The 22,770-nt window shown below is 47.4% G+C and overlaps 1 protein-coding gene across 3 annotated transcripts; it reads right to left on the reverse strand.

The window, feature by feature from the left end:
• Positions 1 to 273: 273 nt before the first annotated feature.
• On the reverse strand, positions 274 to 17,063 carry LOC122377870 (neuroendocrine convertase 1-like). Of its 3 annotated transcripts, XM_043358385.1 has the most exons (15): positions 16,560 to 17,063; positions 12,101 to 12,205; positions 9,271 to 9,366; positions 8,276 to 8,437; positions 7,781 to 7,946; positions 7,216 to 7,388; positions 6,717 to 6,926; positions 6,213 to 6,313; positions 5,593 to 5,712; positions 5,222 to 5,335; positions 4,758 to 4,921; positions 4,253 to 4,386; positions 2,648 to 2,770; positions 1,907 to 2,466; positions 274 to 524 (listed from the first exon to the last, which is right to left on the reverse strand). In XM_043358385.1, exons 1-15 carry the CDS (start codon positions 16,743 to 16,745, stop codon positions 449 to 451), a joined length of 2,490 nt encoding a protein of 829 aa, XP_043214320.1. In that variant the 5' UTR covers positions 16,746 to 17,063; the 3' UTR covers positions 274 to 448. The 3 variants fall into 3 exon arrangements, with proteins under 3 accessions (XP_043214320.1, XP_043214321.1, XP_043214322.1); XM_043358386.1 differs by lacking the exon at positions 9,271 to 9,366 and having other exon boundaries at positions 16,560 to 17,012; XM_043358387.1 differs by lacking the exons at positions 9,271 to 9,366; positions 12,101 to 12,205; positions 16,560 to 17,063 and adding an exon at positions 9,046 to 9,096.
• Between the last annotated feature and the right edge of the window lie 5,707 nt (positions 17,064 to 22,770).

A 22,770-nucleotide genomic window follows, 5' to 3' on the forward strand; every position in this document is an offset into this window, starting at 1 on the left:
GTGTATTTTCATATTTATAGCAATTTTAATATGAAGAACAAATGACAATATAGTTGCATGTGTGGAAATAAGGTACCTACTCGTTCCCTTTTCTTTTGTTTTATCATTATCACACCAGTGCAAGTGTGACTTAATGTCTGTATTTCTGTTTTTTGCATTGTCAGAAATAACGTAACGTGGCTTCTTTTTTTAATGCCTCGCCTTTGACACATTTTCGCCAAAAAACAACGAACATACATTGCCTCCGGTTGTTAAAAAGTCTTACAAATTGTATGGTCTCTGTTCATGTAATTATACAATTAAAATAATTCATCACACTCATTGAATAAATACATTGTGACGCTGTGGCCACGTCATGTATATGGCTCCGCCCTGCCGCGCGGCTGGCGTTATCATCTGACGTGGCGTCACGCGGCGGCTCACGTCAGCGGACGTCATCACAGCTGTGTCACTGCCACCATCGACGATCCAGACGCCTGGCTCGACGGTACACCGCCTCCTGGAGTCGCTGGCCGGCGCCGAACCTGAGGACAGGCGACGGCTGTTAGTTATACGGGCGGAAAATGTCAGAATATTTTGTGGATGCTTATGCTGGATATTTCATGGATTGATGCACTCTTTTAGTTACTTTGTCGCTGTGCGACTAAATGCGTTGGTTCGCTGCAAGCTTTGAAGGAAGTCATTTATTTACCGAGCTATATCAGCAGTGTATCTAGAGAGCACTTATACGTGCTTACGAATCCCACTACGCCAAATAAGCCGCCGAACATGCAAACTACAACAATATTATTCACTCAAGACACTGTCTGCTCCACCCCTCCCCCGCGCAAAGATCAGCCATGTCCGCCATCCCACCCCCTTCCCACCCAGTCATGTCCACCATCCCCCCCCCCCCCCCACACACACACTCATGTCCGCCACCTTCCGTAGGTAGGGTAAGGGCGGGTAAGAGTACGCGGGCGATAAGAGTACGCATCAGCTGTTTCGGTTGCTTAGCAACGCGGGTTTGTCGAGTTCATGAAGTGACATGAATCCGCCAGTGCGTGCATGTCACCAACGGAACGTGGGCGTTGAGCGGCGACGCTGTTGAGTTTAAGGCGATGAATATTATTTTCGAGCGTTATGATATTATTATGATATGGTACAATAATTTTGATACTTGGCAGTTGAGATAAGGTACATTTCCGTGATTGTTGTGGGAAACTTGTGAGGTTATCTGGGGAAATACTGTACAGTGCAATATTCTGTTTGCGAAGTTTTGCACAACGTTTCGGGGTTGTTTTGTGCGCGAATTGCATGTACGGTAAGAGGACGCACTGTTCAGGAGGGTAAGAGTACGCAGAATTATACATTAAATCGAATATACAGAAATATAGAATTATTAATCTATCGCTCAATGACGTTTGTTTTGTAGGTATATCATCAATGGAGCACTGTGATGTAGATGCGTACCCGAAATTCTTCCAAATACGAGATATTCTCCTTTTTGATTGTGCATTTTTTTAAGAAACACACGACATGATTATTTCCTGATTTATAGACTTGAAAGATTTATTTTATGTTTTTCTTTTTGGATACTAGAATTAGTTTAAATGCCTTCTGAGTTTGAAGTTAAGCATTTGGACAGTGCAAGCTGCATAGGTGTGTGTTCAGATGCTTGCGTACTCCACCCGCCTGGCGTGCGTACTCTTACACACCCCATATGGTAAGAGTACGCAAGTGCAACGGTTCATAAAATGTCAGTTTTAGACCACTTCCATTTACGCTGAAGGATCGTTGCCCCATGGGTTGCTGGCTAATTCAATGAACTTTAATATTCCCTATTTGCGATTTCTTTCCTTCAAATATTAAACAAATGAGAGCAAGAAATCCACTAAGTGCGTACTCTTATACGACTTCACCCTACCTGTCAAGCAGCGCTGTGTCGGTGTGCTTTCGGCCATCTCTCTGTAACCTCTGGGAAATGATCTCCAGCTGCGATCGGCGAGTCTCTCCGTCCCCGAGCCAGGCCGATCCGTAGTCGGCAAACCTTCCGATCTTTTCTCCGCCGTACCGTCTTCCCGTCTTCCCAAACCCGCTCAATGCCATCCTAAACGGTATCCTCTCGTTCTCCATCATTGGATCAACATCGCTTTCTAGATTGTACTCCATATACTCTCCACTGCCGTCTCTAGAACCTTCCTCAACATCTGCCAGTCGGTCGACGGTCTCGACGGGGCTGTCCTCCACGAGCTCGGTGAAGCGTCCGACCCCCAGAGGTGGCGATTCGGCACCGATCTCTGTATGTCGTCCGATGTTGAGATGAGGCTCGTCCTCTGGTCTTATCAGGAGGTCAGAGTTCGTGATCGCCTCGTCGCTGCTCTTTGTTAGGCTGGTGATTGAGTCGTTGAGAGTCTGTTGCTCCGGAGTCGGATCGTCCTCGGATTTTTCGGCCTCTTCAGAGTCGGTCTCTCCAGACGACTCCATCTGCGGTTAAAAGTCCAAATCATTAGTACAGAAGCGAAGACATTTTGAATGTGGAAACATTTTGTTTTAAAACGAAACGATATCTTATACTATAACCGTATGTAGAGATTCATTCATTCATTCCGCCTTTATCGCTATAGAAGCATCACTGCTCGAGCTGGGACGAAGGCGATGCACCTACCATGACGTCGTCGTCCTCCGTCGTTTCCTCGGGCGGCAGGGCTGTCATCTTATGCACGGGCACCGCTGTCCCCCACAGTATCAACTTCAGCTTCTGCAGCTCACCGTAGTTGTCCTCAAACGTCTGTGGCACACAGAGGCCGGTCAGTGGCTGAAGAATTTATAATAACGACATGAGTAGCTGCTATCTTTGAGGCGAGTTAACCTTCGCCCCAGTGGGGGGGGGGGGCATATGTTACCACCCTGTCGCGTTTTTTGCGTGTGAATAAAAAACCGCGGCGCGTAGCGCCGCGCCACTTGGAGTAGCTTTTGGTACATCAATTTTGGACAATGTGTGAATTTTTTGACCCCAGGTCATGTCAGGTCAGGTCACCAGGTTAAGTTAACTGACCAAGCCTAAAAAAAAAGTTTGCAATCATGCCCAGCCTGCAGTGTTTGTCAGAAAGGTTTTAAACTTGGTGGATTGCATGCTGTTATGGGCGCCTACAATTTGTATATCTCGGATTTTTTATATCCGTGACCTAAGGTCAGGTCAGTGGCGTGACCTTTCCATTACAAGTCAATGGGGAAAAATGAAAATGCCTCTAGATCCGTGTGTACGCATCGGAACAGTCCAAATATTTCAGAATCACAATGGTTTAGTCCACTCGTGATGACCAAGGTGTCATTTTTGCTGATAGCCTCTAGAAAGGTCATCCGAGGTCACTTGAGGCTACAAACAGTTTTTTTGCCAATAACTCGCGATTGGAAAGAGATAGAACGCTGGGGATGGTCTCATTGTGTTTGTCTTGTTGAGACGCATCGACTGATATGCAACATGACCTTTTCCGGTAAGGCCATGACCTTGACCTGAGGTCAAATTTTCAAGTTGACCTTTCAAGGTCAAATTATAGTTCATTCGACGCGTCTCGGCAAGAGGAACACGATTCTGGCAATAGAAATGTCGTGGCGTTTTGTAGTCGAAAGTTATTGTCGAAAAACACTTTTCGTAAAAACAGCTATTTTCGGAGTTTTTGCCCTCTGGAGGCTAAACCGTTGACCTGAGGTCAATATTGATTTGACCTTTTCAAAAGAAGAGTTCAAAAGCTATCGATTGCTTTTCTATGCGTTTTTCTAGCTACCATAGTTTGTGAGATAGCGGCATATTTTATGAAAAATATAATGAGAATTGGCAAATTTTGACCTTTGATGACCTCTGGTGACCCCAATATTGCTCTAAGGTGAAAAATGACCGAAATACTTTCAAACGTACGCATTGAGAGCTATCGAGTGCTTTTTACCGCGTCTTTCTAGCCCTCTTAGTTTTTGAGTTAGAGGTGGGTGGTAACATATGCCCCCCCCCCCCCCCGACTAGGGCGAAGTTGGCTGAGACCGCCACTGGGGCGCGGGTTAATAATTCTGCAGTGGTATTTATATTGACTATTCAATTCGTGAATGAAAAGCTCTGAATGAAAATGTCCACCTTCTGTCATTATTTACTATTTCATTCCATTCTGAGGCGTTGCAGGGCCCCTTATCTCAAACATCCGCCCATTTCCAGTCTACTGACTCTCAAATCAGCTCAGCCCAGTGCCGCGCTCAGCTGAGAGATGTCAGGAGTACTTACATCGTCGCGAACCTCGAGCATCCATTTGCCGTCGGGGTTTTCGCCACAGGTAGCGACCGACATCAGCTTGAAGCCGTCAAAGCCGTCAGCTGAGTCGTCCTTGCGCCGAGGCCTCAGTATGGTCACGGTAGTGCCTGCCGGGTATCGAGTATTAGAGTGGGATTGTAGTTGTTGACCGTACCAACTGTACTCACTGACGTACTTGTTACTGAAACTTTGTAATTTATATGCATCAGGAATCGTGAGTTTGATGTTAATCTGGACAATCGTAATCCAAGGCAATGTTTTCATTGTCTTGAATTCATTTATTTTATCTCACAGAGTCGTCGACGGAATAACCCATTGAAAGTCGAAGTCATTTCCGAAATCGAAATATGAATGAGCAAGTTAAACTCTCCGGCCACCGCTCGTGACTGCCGCACCGCTACATAAACGTCACACATAAATTAACGATATATGAGCACCTCACAATTAACACACACATGTAGACTATAAGTAGCCGTACCCTGTGGCGAGGTGAGTCGCATTCGGAGCGCCCCACGTCGGGTGTAGTTGAGACTGAACACCAGTTCGACGTGCTCTAGGTGACGGATTTGATACGGCCCGTCACAGCGGGCAGAGAGCGTCACCGTCACGGGGCCCCGCGAGCCCAGACGGCGCCACTCAGCGCTGTGGGGAGAGAGAGAGAGAGAGAGAGAGAGAGAGAGAGAGAGAGAGAGAGAGAGAGAGAGAGAGAGAGAGAGGGGAGGGAGGGAGGGAGGGTTGGTGATAATAATTTCAAAGTGTGAATTTCGAAGATGTTGGAACATTCGATTGACCCTTGTTACATCTTTGCATCCTGGCGCATTTATTCGTAATTATAACCCATTTTTTAATTACTTTATGATGGGATCGTGCCTAAAAATGTCTACTAGCTCGGTGAAAAACAACTCAAAGCTACGTTAGGTGGGGTGTTGAAAAGTGTCTCACCTCTGCTCCCCTGGGGCCTGACAGAAGCGTCTGATGGCGCTGGCCGACTGGGAAGAGTTCCACGTCCTGGCCCCGGCCACCAGAGCCGCCGCATCCATCAGGCCAAAACCCACCCTGCGGAGTACGGGTAAAAAATGCGGGTCACTGCTGGCCTCGCCGGCCCCCAAGGGCACAGACGGATCACTGACCTCACCCCAGAGGGCACGGATTGAAGGGCACGATAAATCGATCAGACTAACCTATCAAGGATCATATGTGCGATGACGCTTGGTCTCGACTTATCTGCATTCAATATAGAAAAAGAAAAAACTATTGACAACCTCTAGCAGCGTATTTTCTGTGAAAATCGTGCTGAGAGCGGGCGGGCTCACCTGGTGCTGTAGCGCAGACCGATAGCGTTTGACACCCACTGGCTGTTGGCTCTGAGTACGGGTTCGGGCCGAGAGGTGTAGACGACCAGGTGCTGAACGTCCCGCCAGGTCAGCTGCGGACTGGGGGAAAGATGGACGGGTCCCGCCTGTCACACGTAACCCTAGCGTGAGAAATAGTGGGTATATGTGAGAGGATATGTGTAGGTAGACGTTATTGCAGCGTGGCTGTCTAGCATCTTGCTTATAAAGATGTTTGATTTGTTAGTGCTTGCGGCATTGACAGGGCTTATGCACTGCCAAACTTCTGCGCTATAGTGTTCCCGAGACGCGGGCTTAAAAAGGGCTCTGTTTTGGCGTAATGTTTGCTTTATTTTGATTAGTAAAAAACAATGGCCTGTCATTCGCTATTGCCGCATAGAAGTTTGCATTCAATTAAAGTGTTTGAAGTTTCCATCAACTTTGCGAAACGCGCTCCAATATTCTCGGTAGGAAGCTGTCTGATACATTCCCTGCCCCTCTCCCCCTGTCTGCTGCGCCCATTCAAGCTCTACCGGCTCAAACTGTACCTAAGGACGGCGGAAGTAGGTATGTACATACAGCAGGGTGACTTTGGCACTCACTTCACCTCCAGCATCAGGGCCACCATGCTGGCTGCCATCGGCGCAGAGGCGGACGTCCCAGAGAAACCACTCGTACATCGGTCGTGCATGGCAGTCGTGATCTGGCGGCAGTGCGTGCAGATCGTGCAGATAAGAGTTCGGTTATCTGGTAGTGTATGAATGAACGAGACCAGAGCGAAACAAAGAAAGATACTGTAATCCGTGTGTTGGATACGGAAAGAAGTATCTGACAGTGTTCTAAGAGCTTACATATTAGCGTCTTGTTTTGGCGTCGTATTGCTTGGTGAAGAAAATGAAAATGGTGTCCACTTCGGACATCCCTGATCCCTCTATAAGCCCAATTAATCGATCCAAGCCTTTCGATGACAATAAGTGACTCCAATTCAACAACACGGCTAGTTGGTGGAATACGTCGGGGATCGAGCTCTACAAGAAATCACCAGAATCATCTTCGACCACTGCTGCTCTATCTGCTTTTGTCGGCGTCTCGCCCTGCGCTCTCACCACGTTGTTGGGATGGCCGACCGTGTAGGTAACCGCCAGAGTCGACGAGCAGATCTCTCCATACCAGGGCATGCGGCCCTCCTGATCCACACTGCCCACGGACAGGGTGAACGGGCTGGACGCGTAGCCGTCACACGCGCAGTTGTCGTCGGCGGCACCGCCTCCGTTACCGCTCGCCCAAACCAGGATCACTCCGCGACCCTGGCGGCCCTGTCGAATGGAAGATGGCGATGATCGGCATGAGAGTTGTGGAAATGATACGTGGTATAGGCAGCGTGATTATGTGACAAGAGTGCTTTCCTCGATTGATATTGCTCATAGTCGTATAACATGACATGTTACAAGCATACACAATCGATTTCGGTGGGCAATGGGCATGTGTGATTTCCTCTCGTAACCTATCGTCTTTTCTGTGTTATGGGCAAAATGCTCGTCCATGTATCCGTTTCCAGTTTTTCTAGACGTTCGTTCGAGTCAGGTTGGACTCCAACCCGCTCACCTCTTCGATGCAGGTCTCGATGGCGTCCTGGAGTAGCCTCCCGGGCATGTCGGCCACGTAGCCGCTGTCGGTGGGTCCCCAGGAGACGGAGATGACGTCGGCTCCCAGGCAGGCGGCGCTGAACGCCTCGCCCTCGGTCCGGTCTGTGATGACACCGTCCAGTAGACGCACCGCTGCCGAGGGGGAACGAGATGTGAGGGGCGACTGGAGAGAAATGTGCAGAGAGTGAGGTGGGAGGTCTGTCATAGAGAGAGGCTAGGGGGAGAGCAATACATTTTGCTATTTTCAGGCAAAGCAGTAAACTAAACGTCTCATGTGACCACTGGTCACACAGGAACTGGCTTCTTTTTATGTGACAATTCACCCCTCTGTGTTTCAGTTGTCGCCTTTCTGCTAAATCCTATCGGAAATGTAACTGATCTGGCCTCCCACATCCATCACTGATTGGGACAAAAAGTTGTCTTTTAGCCTATCGGGTGGCTTATTTTTTCCTGCAGTCAGTTCCGTTCTTGTCTGTCCGGCTCTCGTTAGGTTATCTTGGTTTTCACACCTCGTCGCCACTCACCACCGAGTCGTGCGCCCGTTGCCATGCCGACGCCGCAGAAGTCGTTGTTCGGCTGCATTGAGACAATTCCGGCGCACTTTGTGCCGTGTGCGTTCGTGTCTGTATCGTCGTAGCGTGGCGAAGGGTCCCGGTCGCCGTCCACGATATCATAGCTGAGACTCGGGTCCTGGCGGATGACATATGACAGGTAGATCAAAATGATGGGTGCCTTTTCTTTCAGATGCAAGCAAAGTTTAGTAGTTTAGTAGTATAACGCGAGCGCAGATGACCTTATGATTATGACCCACGCACAGCCCACAGACAACACTCACGAGAGATCTCCCATTCACAAAGAATTAAATTATCAACTTCATATCTAATCGTCACGCATCGCTTCCCGTGCCAATCCAGACTCTACAAACCCTCGCTTCGGCAGTCTCGTTTCTGTCATATCGAATAACAGAGCTTGCTGTTTCCACTCGGTGATCGAAGCTATCCGCCTTCCGCGTAACTCACGTAGGCGTGTGCGATGTCCGTGTGGTTGTGCTCGACTCCGTCGTCGATGATGACGACGCCCACGCCGCGTCCCGTGACGCCCTGTTCCATCACCTCCAGCACGTTCATGGTGTTGTGGGCCGCCTGAGAGCCGACGCTCCTCGGCCGAGTGTTTCGGCGACTCTGCCGCGGGCGCAGAGATTAGGCGTGGTTAGCCGAGGTCAACCACGGGGGCACATCCATACAAAGACACACAGAGAAAGAGAGAGAGAGAGAGAGAGAGAGAGAGAGAGAGAGAGAGAGAGAGAGAGAGAGAGAGAGACGACAGACAGACAGACAGACAGACAGACAGACATTGAGAGAGAAAAAGAGAGAGAGAGGGAGGGAGGGAGACAAACAGCGAGAGATAGAGGGAAAGAGAAAGAGAGAGAGAGTGCGAGAGAGAGAGAGAGAGAGAGAGAGAGAGAGAGAGAGAGAGAGAGAGAGAGAGAGAGAGAGAGAGAGAGAGAGGCGACCATGGCGACTGGTTTCTGTCTCTGGCGGACCCAGACACAGTGGTGGGACGTGGACGATACTGAATACTGATAGTGTCCACTGCTGGCGCCTGCCACGCGTCAGGCCTGGGACGCTCAGTCACCTATATATGGTGCCTATACGGTCCCCTGCTGTCTATTTAGGAAGCGTGATGTCCCGGCCTAATGTATACCTATGGGTAAATCATCCAACCATAAGATAATTCATGCCCACACCATGTAAAAAAAAAATACATCCTCGCATATAACACCTTTTACCTTATAATCGTCACCAAATGCCACTTTGATTCACCGACTTTAGTATCGTATAGATCAATAAAATGACAATGACCAGCGTAGTTATAAATACAATTTCACAAACGAGTTGGTCAGACTGGAGTCAGTTAGCACGGTGCTGACAGGGTAATCGCCACGCACTTTGTATGTGGATCGCTCTTAAATGTAAATACAAATACAATATGAATTATGAGCTCGTTTACTCACGATGTACCACTCGGCACTCCAGCTGGGATCGTTATAGTCGACGGGCTGTGCTCGCTTCGAGCGCTGCTTGCTGAACTGCTGCTCCACCCACAACACCTGAAACATGTCCAGCAGGATGTACTGTAACTTTAACTTCACTGTGTGTCTACTTACATGACTGGGATGAAAGTGAGACGAGCATTTACCTCGCCAGTCCGTGTCAGTCATGTCTCTGTCGGACATTTGACCTCTTAGCCGATGCTTCAAATGTAAAAATAATGCTATTGCCTTTGAATCACCGTTTAATCAAATACTTATGCCCCATGTCAGCATCAAATAACGAGGTCCTGAGACATTTTAACCACTCAGACAATGTCAATTGTTTTCATTTGGTGTTGCATGAAGAGCGATGACATTTAGTCGGTCGTACTTGACGGGGTGTTGGATCCACTCCACTGCGGGCGTTCCCCAAGAGCCAATAAGGCGACTCATGTATGAAACCTCCGATCCTACACTCCCACGTCCTCTTGCGGTGCTATTTCTGCGCCGCTCTGCCGCTGACCGGCCGTCCTGGTCAGACGGGGTCAGGTTGCAGCGGCTGCCGCCCCGCTGCAGCGTCCGTCGCTCCTCGGAGTCGGAACGGAGGGTGGTCTCTCCGCGAACCGCCCACCACCGGCGTCCGGCTAACCCGCACCGGACCCGGCTCCGCGCACTGGGGTTTCTTGGGTAGACGCGTTAATCGGTCAGAACCGGAAAATCTTAAAAGGTAGAGAGGGCAACGGCCTAATTGCCCGTTGATTTATCCGTTCGCTTAAAAGAGCTGCTGGCGTTTAGCGATGCGTTTAAACAATGGCAGGCCAAGTTCTGGCGTTTTTCCTTCTTTTTTGATGTTGATAGAAAATTGCTTTAAACTAATTGCAAAACTTTTGCCTAGGGAAGTAATTGTTCCATGACAGGTCGTCACTGGAATGAAAACTATTGCTGTTCTTTTAGAATTCGTCTAATTTCATTTTTTTAGGAAATTTGTGCTCATTTTTTTATTTTAGGTACATCTGATTTTCATTATTCCCGTGTACGCGTTTTTCCACTAATATCTTTTGAGTCTTATGAACTACGCATCTGTCTCTCACGCATCACTCTCCGCACATTTAGTTAACTGCATATGATAAAGAATGAATAATAACCATAAATGTAACAAGGTCATGCGCTCCTACTCGCAATATGTAATGTGAACCCCATTCAAATAAATCTGATACTCGAACATGCAAACCTATTCAGATTACCACTAACATAAAGACAATCCGTTATTCCTGACGATAATACCGGGAGTTCCTAAATAAACAGTCGAATTATTTTTGCCTCAAGTGGCGTCAACTAACAAAATCACACCAATCAAATTGCACGTGATGATAGCACGTGCAATGCCATTTTATTTCATACCAAAATCAATCACTTTCCATCATGCAGCCGTATAGTACAGACATAAAAACAAAAATAGTACATTTCTATTTTGAGACAAAGTCAATCGTTGCAACACAACGTAAGCTACGGCGACACTTAAAAAGGACCCAAGTGCCATCAAGAACCGTCATTTTAAGTATAGTTGAGAAGTTTTCGGCAAGAGGTAGTGTGGAGAACGTAAAAAAGGGTAAATGTGGCCGAAAAAGAACCAAGAGGACGCCTCTAAACGCCCAAAAGGCACGAGAAGCCCTCCAGAGGAGCCCACAAAAGTCGCTCAGACGGCTGGGCCAGGAACTGGGCTGTAGCAAAACCACCGCTCACCGTTTGGCCAGAAACGACGTTCAGCTGTTCCCGTATAAGGTCTCCGTTCACCAAGCACTGTCGAAAGTCGACAAACAGTCACGGCTTCTTTACAGCGGCTGGTTTTTGAGAAATTGCGAGCAGGGCAATGAGTTCCTTCACCGAATCTGGTTCAGCGACGAGGCCCATTTTCATACGGATGGCCGCGTGAACTCCCAGAATTTTCGATTCTGGTCGACGGAGCCACCCGATTTGGTCGCGGAAGCCCCTCTGCACAGTGTGAAGTGCACAGCCTGGTGTGCAATGAGCAGCAGTGGCATAATCGGACCTTTCTGGTTTGAGAACGACGCTGGGGAGTCTGTCACCGTCAACGCTCAGCGCTACCGGCAAGTCCTAGCCAAGTTCTGGACTGCGCTGAACAGGCGGCTGGGTGGAGACAGGCAGCTGATGGACCAACAATAGTTCCAACAAGACGGAGCCTCGGCGCACACGGCCGTTGCGACTCGAGAATGGCTGCGGAACCGATTCGGTTCGCGGGTTATCTCCCGCAGAGAGGTGCGGACCTGGCCCCCGCACTCTCCGGATCTGACCCCACTTGACTTCTTTCTCTGGGGTCACCTGAAGTCACAGGTCTACAAAAGCAACCCCAGAACCACAGATGACCTCAAGAGGGCCGTGTCGTCCGCGGTGCGCCGAGTGCGGCCGGAGATCTGCCGGGCTGCGGTGGAGTCCGCTCGGCGACGCGCAGAGCTGTGTGTGGAGCGAGAGGGGGCTCATCTGGAACACGTCCTCTGTGGCCGCAAATGAAAAGACAGCAAACAGAAGATGGTATCACGTGAAATGGCATCGACTATTGTGTATGTAAGAAAGTGATTCGTTTTTGTCGTGCCTTCCATGCTGATAATATACAGCTTTTAAATACGACTGTTTATTTAGGAACTCCCGGTATCTTCATATAAGAAGCTTGTGGCATACGTTTCTCCATACAATGCTTATCCACAGACGCACACCCTTCACCAACAGCTGATCGTTCAGACGGTGTGTCGAGTGTTCTCAGTGTCACTGAGGGTCGAGGGCTCTCCGAACCGACCTTGGGGTGGGCGGACAGGGCATTGGTGATGTGGTCGGCCGCCTCGGCACTCGACTCAGGGTGATCGGTCTTAACGAGCCGGTATACGTGGCGGAGACCCTTCAGCTGAAACAGAGACACATAAGGCGACGGCTGTCATCCAAAGAAAGGAGAGATCAGAGAGCCGCGGCGACTAAAACAAATGCACAGGGAGGAAAGTATCCAACTAGTTAATTTGCCCATGCTCGTATAAAATAAAGAGCACATGATACACTTAATTGCAAAATATTACTGATGGGAAAAAATATCATTTGTCACAATAGCGCTCAGTGTATTTTCAATAACAATTGATGTGGCTGAAACTTTTCATTCTGTAGTGCAACCACCGTTATCATGAGGCGCACCCGTAGTGTTTAGGGTAGATGGGTAAAAATAGCCCGAATCCTCACCCCGGTGAACACGGGTATCGCACCAGCCTTTGCCCACGTGCTGGATGACATTCTTAGCTGCTGCAGCGATAGCGCTGCACGTATCAGAGCGGTCACAGCAGAATCAAAATTAAATTTCACCCCACCGTCAACACGTGCCCTCAAGACGCAAACACGGCTTGTTTGAGAGCTGGCGCGCTGCACAAGCGGTAATCAGTACACCTCTCCCTTAGCGAAGGTCGCCAATATGCATCGAGCGGCAAGCGCGCAGAAGCCGCAGATACGAAACTGAAAGGCTAGATCACGCGTATGAATGGCAGATGATTGTGATAGAAGGCAAATGCAACTTAAATGTTTTTTCATCAAAACTTATTTCTAGCAGCATTTTTCCATTTTCCTGGCTGAGCAGTGAGCACGCTATATCATCACTGGTAATTTGTATATAAGTATTATCGGTTCAGTTGCACTGTGGCATGGCATGAGACATGAGTCATGACAGGAGAATCGCCTTAGAATATCTACCTAGCTTTTAATCGGCGATAAGGTACGGTTGAGGATTACACTTTGATGTTCACGTATATTTTTGTGCCTGCTTTTCTTGGACCACGGGCATTGTTTTGCGCTCACGCTACTTGCCTAGACAGACCAATGCGGAACACCGGAGCTCGGGACACATGTGAAACTGTGACACACAGTCGCTGAGTGGTGACCCCATACCACACGTGTCTGTATGTCTGTCCGTCTGTATGTGTGTGTGTTTTATCGGTCAGCCTGTGCGACTGTGACGCCGGTGTCTGCTTACCATGATTGACGGCGCCGGGCGGTAGCGGAGTCGGGTTCCGCGGCCCGTCGCCCGCGCTGTGTGGCCAGGGCCTGATTGTGTGCGCGGGCAGGTCGTGACCTTGATCAGCCAGAAGGGCAGGTAGCCCGACCTAGGCCATGTTATCAGCCGCGGAGGATCGTTACACAATACACAATACGCATTACATATGCCGTGCCGCCGCTCCCGAGCGCGGCGTCGGACGACTTGGAGGTATACTGTACCGCGCTACACCGGAGCTGTGCGGTACAGCCTAACCTCCAGTGGCAGACGTCGGGTGCACTGCCGTGCCGCCTCGTTCGCTTTGACTCCGAGGCTGCAGTTTGCATGATCGGTTTGAGATTGTTTCTGCACTGGTTTACACATTTATATTACTTGAATTAGTATGTTTCTTGCCCTTTCCTATGCCTCCCCATTTTCACCACTTAGTTTTAACATTTGCTTTTGTTGATAAACGTAACTGCAGGAAAGAGTTTATCATGTCGATGGTCAAGCTCCAAACGTTTTGAGCTTCTATTCTTTGACAGCTGGTATAACCTGTTTTTCAACATATTTTCCTTCATTAGAGCGAAATCAAGTTGCTCATACCTTTTTTCGCGGCGACTAATCGTCTCATACCTACCAAGCAGCCGGTGAAACCAACAGCGGAATTCGTTATCATGTGATACAAATACGTGCGGGGATTTCATGGGCCGCACCGCGTCACTCGTAATGTGAAGTGTGATGCATATGCACTAAGCAAGCTGCTTTTCGAAAGTATTTGAAATGCAATGGCTATAGCCGCCGGTATTGCATTGTCCAACAATATCAATCCATATAAAAGTTATCGTTGTCACAAGTCATATTTGTACGTTTGGTAACTATTTACAGAATGTAGTCCTATTCCTCTCACATCTATCTATGATTGATACAGCATGACTCTCAGTTTATATTAGTGCGACTTCGCAAAGAATATGTAGCTTCTGTAGAACCTACATTCTGGGTATATCTCACCTCTCGGCTCTCCTAGTAGTGTGGAAAATGTAATACAGCTGGCTTGATTAGATTTGGCTACGTCTCAGTTCAGCTAAGATTAAAATGTGATTGATGATGTCTTGTTTCAGTCTCTTCCTAGTGGATTTGCGGAAGACATATACGTCCTGAGTTACTCTTCACTATCGCTCAACAATGTAAATGGGCTATCTTCTCTGGCTTCATTCGATTTTGTGAATCATTGCGCTAGCAGTTAAGTATTATCACTTATCACTTATCCAAGTTCGTCTATATGAATATCATTTTTGACAAAATATATGTACGCTTCTGTGCGCGAACCATTACGCTAGAAGTTAAGCTTTCAGGAGCCTTTTGTAATGAATTGACTTGTTGACATATAATTTAACGTACCCAAATCTCAAGTGCAGTAAGTCTCTCTCAAGGCATCGCACTGAATCCGTACATGACATGTTAACCCTCGCCCATGTAGGGGGTGCAACCCCCTGAGGTTTTTCTTAGCTACACGCCGAACCGTTTCAGAGAGCCTGCTCAAATTTTCAGTACCCTTAGGGGCATCCTTTGCGCAACTTTTGGTATTTTTTTGTCAAGGTCATGTCAGGTCACGGAGTTATGACGTCATCAAGGGAACAACCTCCGGCCAGATTTACGCTAAATTGGAGATTGCTTCACATTGGTATAAATGCCGACTGACCTGACACACTGATGGATTGTTTTAGAATCACAACTGGCTGATTTGACATTGGCACAATGTCCTTTGACATTTTTAATGTTACTAAAGGTCAAGGTAAGGTCAGTGACCTCGGTTGACCTGTAATGACTTCTTGCACTTGTATGCCTTTTTGGGGTATTTTGATGCCCTGAATTCGAATTTGCTATCCATTTCAGGCATCGTCGGTTGTTTCTTGTAGTTCATTTTGGGTCAGGGTCAGGTCAGTGACGTCACACGCCTGACGTAACCCAATGCACAAATGACCTTGCAGACTTCCGATGTTCCCAACGCATCATTTTTAGAGTTATGACATCGAAATACACACCAAACGATAGAAAATTGATCAAGGATCACGATAGTGAAGGTTTCAAGTCGATATCTCTAACCTTTTTGCCGCAATCGGCGCGGAAATCTGAAAAAGTCAGATTTTTCCGAAAATTTGACCTTTGACCGGTCATAAGTAGGTCAAATGTTGACCTAGGACCAAAAAATATACCACCATTCGCGAGATCTCGTTGAGAGCAATCCGTTGGTCTTTTCCGCTAAGCTCTACGACGCTCTGTTTTCAAACGCCAGGGGGGCGCACCAACCCCCCCCCCCTGCATGGGTGAAGGTGGCAAAACACCGTTTACGGGCGAGGGTTAAATCGCTAGGCATTGAGCTAAATGAGCCCAGCCCCCTTTGCCTTCAAAGAAATTGTTTAGTGCTACCCACCATCATTGTATGTACCACCTTTATATGCCATATTATTTCATATACTTTTATTTTAGGGCGCCATCGTAAAATATATAATATATATATATGTGACTGAACACTGCGTGACGGTCACTGCGATACAATCGTAACGCACTTGATGCAACAATGTAAAATAAATAAAAAGTGTCTAAAACTGAGCTAGCTATTTCAATGTCAAAGCCGTTTGTCGCAAAACATTTGCATCAGGCTGGAGAAAGGTTATTATTTCATTAAAAAAAATGCTGCTCATATAGACGACTTAGATATGTGATTGTTGAAAAAAAGACTTCTGCTTGCATCGACATTCGCATACTGCTCTGTGCCAGATTTTCTTAGAGCCAATACGGTAAGTGATTTTATGACCAAGTGGGACGCGCTCTCGGGATGGACTGCAGGCTAAACTGCCGTCAAAATCACTCCCTGACCAGGGCTAAAGGCGGGACAGCGGTGTCAATGGAACTTGAGAGACCGGTTGGTCGCTTTACGCCTAGGGGTCATTTCCAGGTGTTTGGATCACATAGAAAGTTGGCGGTCACTTTATCTGCTAGAGTTGGTGTGTAGTAAGTAGCGTATGTTTTCCAGTGCTGGTTGTCTGCTGAACTCGTAGATGCGCCTTGCTGTTATTGGTAGGTCAATGTTTTAGTTGCTGATGTATTTGTTGCTGATGTAATAATGAACCAATGCGGGGCATCGGGAATGGGAGTTCATCCGGCTGAGTGTCCAAGCGGTGTCTAGAAAATCTAGTGGATGATTTTCGGACGTGCGGTGGCTCGGCCGGATCGGGCGAGTACTCACGGCTCCGGCGTTGTGCAGTCCCAGCTGATCGGCCACCTGTTGCACCTGCTCGGCCGCGCCATCCACCTTCACAGTCCACTCGTTACGAAACGCCAGCCGCGTCTCGTGATGGTGCCTGCTGGCTCGGGCTGCCGGCGCCCCACCGAGCCCGGCCAGCAGCACACACAGCAGCCCCGACACACGCATCCACGCCGACTGGCGCCCGCTGGGGAAGCGACAGGACCGGAGAGGAGCCGGGAGCTGCGAGAGGGAGCCGGGAGCTGCGAGAGGGAGCCGGGAGCTCCGACAGGCAGCCGGCGCCGGACGCGACTCACGGGCGGAGTCACAGGACAGGCCAGACGGCCCTCTGAGCGGGATCTGTCGGCTGTGCCGCGCCGATGGGGCGCTGAGCAGACCCACCCAGGCAGCGTCTCCCAGGGAGCTACGGGCGCCGGTCGCGGCCAGGTCCGTCTGCCCCCGCCGCGGCCGCCGCACTCACACCTGTGCCCCGCGCGCCACACATGTGCCGTGACGTCACATGTGGGTGGTGTGGCGTCACTGAGGGCGGCGCTTCGGCCGACCGGACACCGACACGCCCCCTCTACGCCCCCTCCTCTGTCCTCCGACTTAGTGCGTTCGTATTATGATGGAACTATGATGTTCCGAGCAGCCGAGCGAATGTGGCTCTGTCTTATCCGACAGAATTGGTGCGCCACTTACGTCGAGTCAACCGGTGGTGAAGTATGCTTGTGAGCTCGTTTCGGTAACTGAGCAGCGTGTGACTAGTATTTGTAAGTAGGTGGGTAGTTAGGTACACCTGTGCCGATGTTGATAGTGACAGCTGCAATTTGTGCATTTGAACGGCGGACCCTCAATAACATTCTTACGAGACGTATACGTACCTGACAGCTGACTTATGATCACTGATGGCAATATAATCAGTGATCAGTGCTTGGATGATTTGCGGACCGATCAGTAGATTATCGGGCAAAGGACGTAGGTGGAGCGAAAAAGTCGTCAAACCTACAATGTCCGATTGTCAAGTGGAATAAAATGCTACACTGAATCATTTTCTATAATTACAGCGTTAATCTTTACGCAGGCATTCCAAAGTTTATCAATGCAAAAAAAAAATGATAAGGAACAAAGTCCTAGAAATCATCTTAAGTTGATGGGGCAAAACGCTTATTGATTGGGGAAAGTGGCAAATGGGTAGGGCAGCAGCCCCACCAACTATATAGGAAGTTCCGCTTCCGCACCTGAATTATTGGGGACTTAAACAACTCAGAAGTGAAAATCCTTGCTGATTAGGGAACTCACAGCCTGTTCATACGTTACTTAGGATTTTAAACATGGATTTCGCCTTAGTAATGCCACTTTATTGATCAGAAAACAACAGTGCAATGCGCATTTGAAAAGGATGTCATATGGTATGGCATGAACTGAAGGTGTAGGTCGGTAGTTAAATATCCAGTCTGCTAATATTTTTATAGCAAAGGAATGAATTTTTAATTTTTCATATTTATAATCAGGTTATGTTTCATTAACCAATGTTTTTATACCGTTTCAGTCACTACCTTATTAGTCAGGAATTAATAATAGGTACCATGCATTTGCCATTTACATAAAACAAAGCAAATATGTACAATGTACATGACAAATGGGAGAGCCAATTCATTATCCATTGTATCACCATTTCATTTTTCTCAGTTTATCCCAAGTATCTACCAGTGTCTTTCTCCATTTGTCAACGGATGGGAAGATGAATAGAAGTTCCAATCAGCCTGTAAATACTTGTGCACTGTGTGAAATGAGTGAAGGGCAGTGGCTTCTTCCACGCTGCAAGCTGTCAGGATTCCTACATTCATGCCGATGCAAATGTACATATATCCCTACTGTCGTCATAACCGTGTAACAGCATCCCGCGTGTTAATTAGTTTTTAGAGCGCTGGTGGTATGAGGGAGGCACCATGAGTAAGTGGAAGACCGACCCGTGAAGATGAGCGAAGAAAATGCTCAACCAATTGAGTTGCGGCCAATGCTTGACAGTACACGAGGTCTGTCTGTAACGCGCACTTGCTCAAGTAGGTATCGGCGGGGAAATGGCGGGGAAAATGTCAGGAATACATCTATATACATAGACGTTGCGAGAGAGAGAGAGAGAGAGAGAGAGAGAGAGAGAGAGAGAGAGAGAGAGAGAGAGAGAGAGAGAGAGAGAGAGAGAGAGAAGAGAGAAAGAGAGAGCGAGAGAGAGAGGGAGAGAGAGAGAGAGATGAAGAGAGGGAAGAGCCGAGAGAGGATGTTTGAGTGAAATGACTCTTGTTTAATTTTAATGGTACGATCTAAGGCACTATACTCATGAAGATCAAACATTTGAACATGTTCTACTGCGGTGTCAGGTTTTGTCATTTTCTCGCCGCTCTCGTCTGCAGGTGGGCTGGAGTCGGCGATAGTGACGCTGATTGCTGATTGGCTATCAATCTGTGCGCTCCATGACAAATGAGCAAACCTCCGGCCCGCGCCGCGCCTGCCGCGCTGCGCCGCCTCCGCCGCAGATAGCTCTGACGCGCCATAAACGACACGATTGCACGTGTAATTCCCTCGAAATGGCGCGAAAATATCGCCATTCACGGATAACGAAACTGATGTCCGTTCTAAAGGTCACACCCGTGTGGATTAAACATGTGTAGGAACTTGCCTAATGGATATAAAAAGTACAGGTTGCCGTTTGGTTGGCAAGAATCAGTGACTTGGTAAATTGTTATATTAAGTTGTATTTTCAAAACTCAGTTCATAATAATATCATTTCAATACCTTTTTAGTTAAAGGTAAGGCGATAAGGTTAGCAGTTAGGTACCGTGGTACGTATATACGGGCGTTATTTCATTCTTACCTTTTGGACGGCTTTGCTGATATCTGTTCGAGCGGCACCTGGCGAGCATACCGCCGATTGCCCCGTGCCCTTGGATATATAGTCATATCAAAAGGACGGTTTGCTGAGCGTATTTGCGCGGAAGGTAAGACGATTATGCGACCGTATCCTCAATTGATTGTATAAAATCATTTTTAAATAGCTATGAATATATTTACGGTCGAAAACGTCAGACGTTAGCATATCTATTACCATAGTCCATCGTATTGCGCCCCGCATTTAGAATACTTTGCTATATTGTTAGGAATAACCTCCAGTACAATGACGTTCAGTTTGTTATTGGGCGCCCACTTCTTCTCAAATATGTACGAATAATGCAAATATGATCTTATCGCAGTTATTGGTCAGCGTTTTGACGTGATCGCCCAAAAGAAAGAACTGCAAGGAGCTCGGACTACCTATAACTATGCATGTAGGTAAACTATAATTACTAGATTTCTGTTTTGGCTGGTCGGTAGTTCTTTAATATCACGGTGAGCGACTGAGCGCGACGCCCAAACAATCGTGGGCCTCCTGCATTGCCATGTCAGCTGCTTTTGATAGCGCGAAACCAAGCAAAGATCATTTAAACGGAAAAACGCACAGATCGAATAGAATTTCAATTGCAACTGCAGTGAAGCCTAGATTAAAAGTGTATTATATGCCTGCACAGCGACATATAGAGATAATCAAAATCAATACTTTATTTCCTGTTTCCGATTGTTTTTGTTTTTGCCTTTGCATCTACATGTGTAACTTCATTTATGTATGTTAGGCAGTAGGCATGCCTACTTACCTTTTGTTCCTTTATACATCTTAATTCATTATGCCAATGAATCGATCACCATTCACTTAACCCTCGCCCGCACCTGCCATTTTCCCATCCCAGAACGCACATGGGGGGGGGGGGTGCCACCCCCGCGCCATTTCGTTCCTGCTGGAGATAGAGCTTCGCGGCAAAAACCAACATATTTTTTTGGGAAGAGACGAATCCAATGGTACCCAACTTTACATTATTAGGTCCATCATTGACCTTCCAGGTCAGGTCAAACTAAAAAATGTTGCTGTTTAGGGCCACCGTTGGAATATCACGTGTTGTCGTTTATGATTGATTCGTAGCCGCTGATCACGAATCTGGCATCTATTTTCCTCTAGCAAAGATACTCCTCTGTGACCTTGACCTTTGAGCAGCCTTGTATCGTAAGATGAACCACAAATAGGAACCTGATAACCCTCAAAACATTCTAAAACATCTTGGAATGTAGAACGCAAGATGTACAAAAAAGTGCAAAGTGTGAGGTCAATTTTGAGCATGACCTTGACCTTGACCTTTGATTTTGAGCACATTTTCAGAATCCTTAGATTCTCTTTTCTCTTTCGTCAGATTCTCTCTCGTTTTACACCAAATTTTGCCGTTTTTTTTCATCCTCCAGAATACTTGCTTTGAGATCGCTACACATTTGCCAATTTTTGCATTTGACCTTGACCTCTCACCTCTGACCTTGAGAATTGACCTGAGGTCAAAAATTTTAAGTGCTTTAGTATCGTCTATTAAGGGCCTTTCGTTTGGTGCCATTTTTGTTTCCGTAGCTTCCTTATTTACGGAGTTAGACGGGGGGGGGGCGAAAAACGCCCCTTAACCCGCGCGGGGCTGGGGGGTAAATTTTACCCCCCCCCCTCACGAATTTTTGCAATATCTCAAAAACGGCGGCGCGCAGCGCCGCCAAACTTTCAGTACCTTTTCTTACATCAATTTGACATGTTCCCTGAAAATTTGAGCGAAATCCGTCGGAATTTTTTTGAGAAATTGACGTTTTAGTGACGTCATGTTCGCCATTTTCGCCTCAAAAACGGCAAAACTTCAAACGCCGCTAACATCTTAATTTTTAAGGAAATCAAGACGTAACAAAAAAGGTTATACCTAATTTTACTTTGTCTATCAAATGGCTATCTCGGTTTCTTGAAAATTTTGGATTTTGGCCCAATTTTTTTCTTCAAAAAACTGACTTTTTTGGGAAAACAATTATAAAATCCAAAATTTTGGGTGTGTCGAAAAAACCGGAATATATGTCAGAGAAGTGGTCTATGTGCACCTACATACCAATTTTTAGAAGAATCGGTTAAAAAATGTGGGAGTTATTCAAAATCTTATGACGTCACGACACACAAAATTTTTGAAAAATGATTTTTTTGGAAGTTCTAGACCTCGTACGGAAACAAAAATAGCACCATTCGAATCGCCGTGAAAAACTGCATCAGATATACACCTTTTTAGGCCTTAACAACCAACTTCAAAATTTGAACTCACTTGACCTGACCTTGACCTGACCTCGACCTGAAATTCATCCAGAGGTGGTCCATATCACTTATTGAGTGTGCCTATTGAATGCTATGAGTAAAATGACTCATAAAACATGTGTCGCACATGCCCTTTTCTATATTTTGTTTTTTTGGTGACCTGACCTGACCTGGCCTGACCTTGACCTTGACCTCTGAATGATATTGTATGCAACGAATATTGTCTTGGTAGCCTAAGAACACGTTTTGGGCAATCAGTCTCAGTCCATGACTCCATTCTTCGGCAACTACGGTGCAAGGCCGATACTGTAGAAACTTGCAATTTGTACCCTTGACCTGACCTTGACCTTGACCTCAAACTTTAAATAAAGTACATGTTTTTAGTTGTTCGTGATGAGAGTTTTCGATTGGCGTTTGAATTTTCCAAATCGGACCATTAGTTCGGGAGATAACAGGGGGGTAAAATTTACACCCCCCCCCCCCCCCAGCCCCGCGCGTTCGGCTGGAGACCCCAGCCCCGCGCGGGTTAACCGGCCGTTACGAGTACGAGTACATAACCGTTCTGAATATATTCTCCAATGAAAGTGGGTTTATGGCTTCTCTGTCCCACCCCCCTCATGCCCGTTTACTGCCGCCTATATGCCTTTATGACAGTTCTGACACTGCTGCGGCTCAATGAAGAAACCAAAGTATTGCGGTGCAGTCTACTTTCAGGCGCTTACCGCTAGTGCCATCTAGCGACTTCACACGCAAGTACAGCTTATTAACGCTACCTAGCGGGAAAAAACGCCAACCGCTGAGCGCCACTGGTCGCCAAATCCCAAATGAAACGTAAAAATGTCTTGGTCTTACCACTTGCCAGCTCTCGTTTTCTTTTTCCAACGGCTAAAAATTGACGCCGCGCGTGTTTTGTTCCTTGTGATTAGTTCAGTTTTGTTTACTAAGACTTCATCTCTCCATAGTTCCGCCCCTTCCTATATACACGCTCGTGGCCTGTGCCTCATCGGTCACCCACAGACAGTC

The sequence above is a fragment of the Amphibalanus amphitrite genome, unplaced genomic scaffold, assembly GCF_019059575.1.
Source record: "Amphibalanus amphitrite isolate SeventyFive unplaced genomic scaffold, NRLGWU_Aamphi_draft 000052F_arrow, whole genome shotgun sequence".
NCBI classification, from domain to species: domain Eukaryota; kingdom Metazoa; phylum Arthropoda; class Thecostraca; order Balanomorpha; family Balanidae; genus Amphibalanus; species Amphibalanus amphitrite.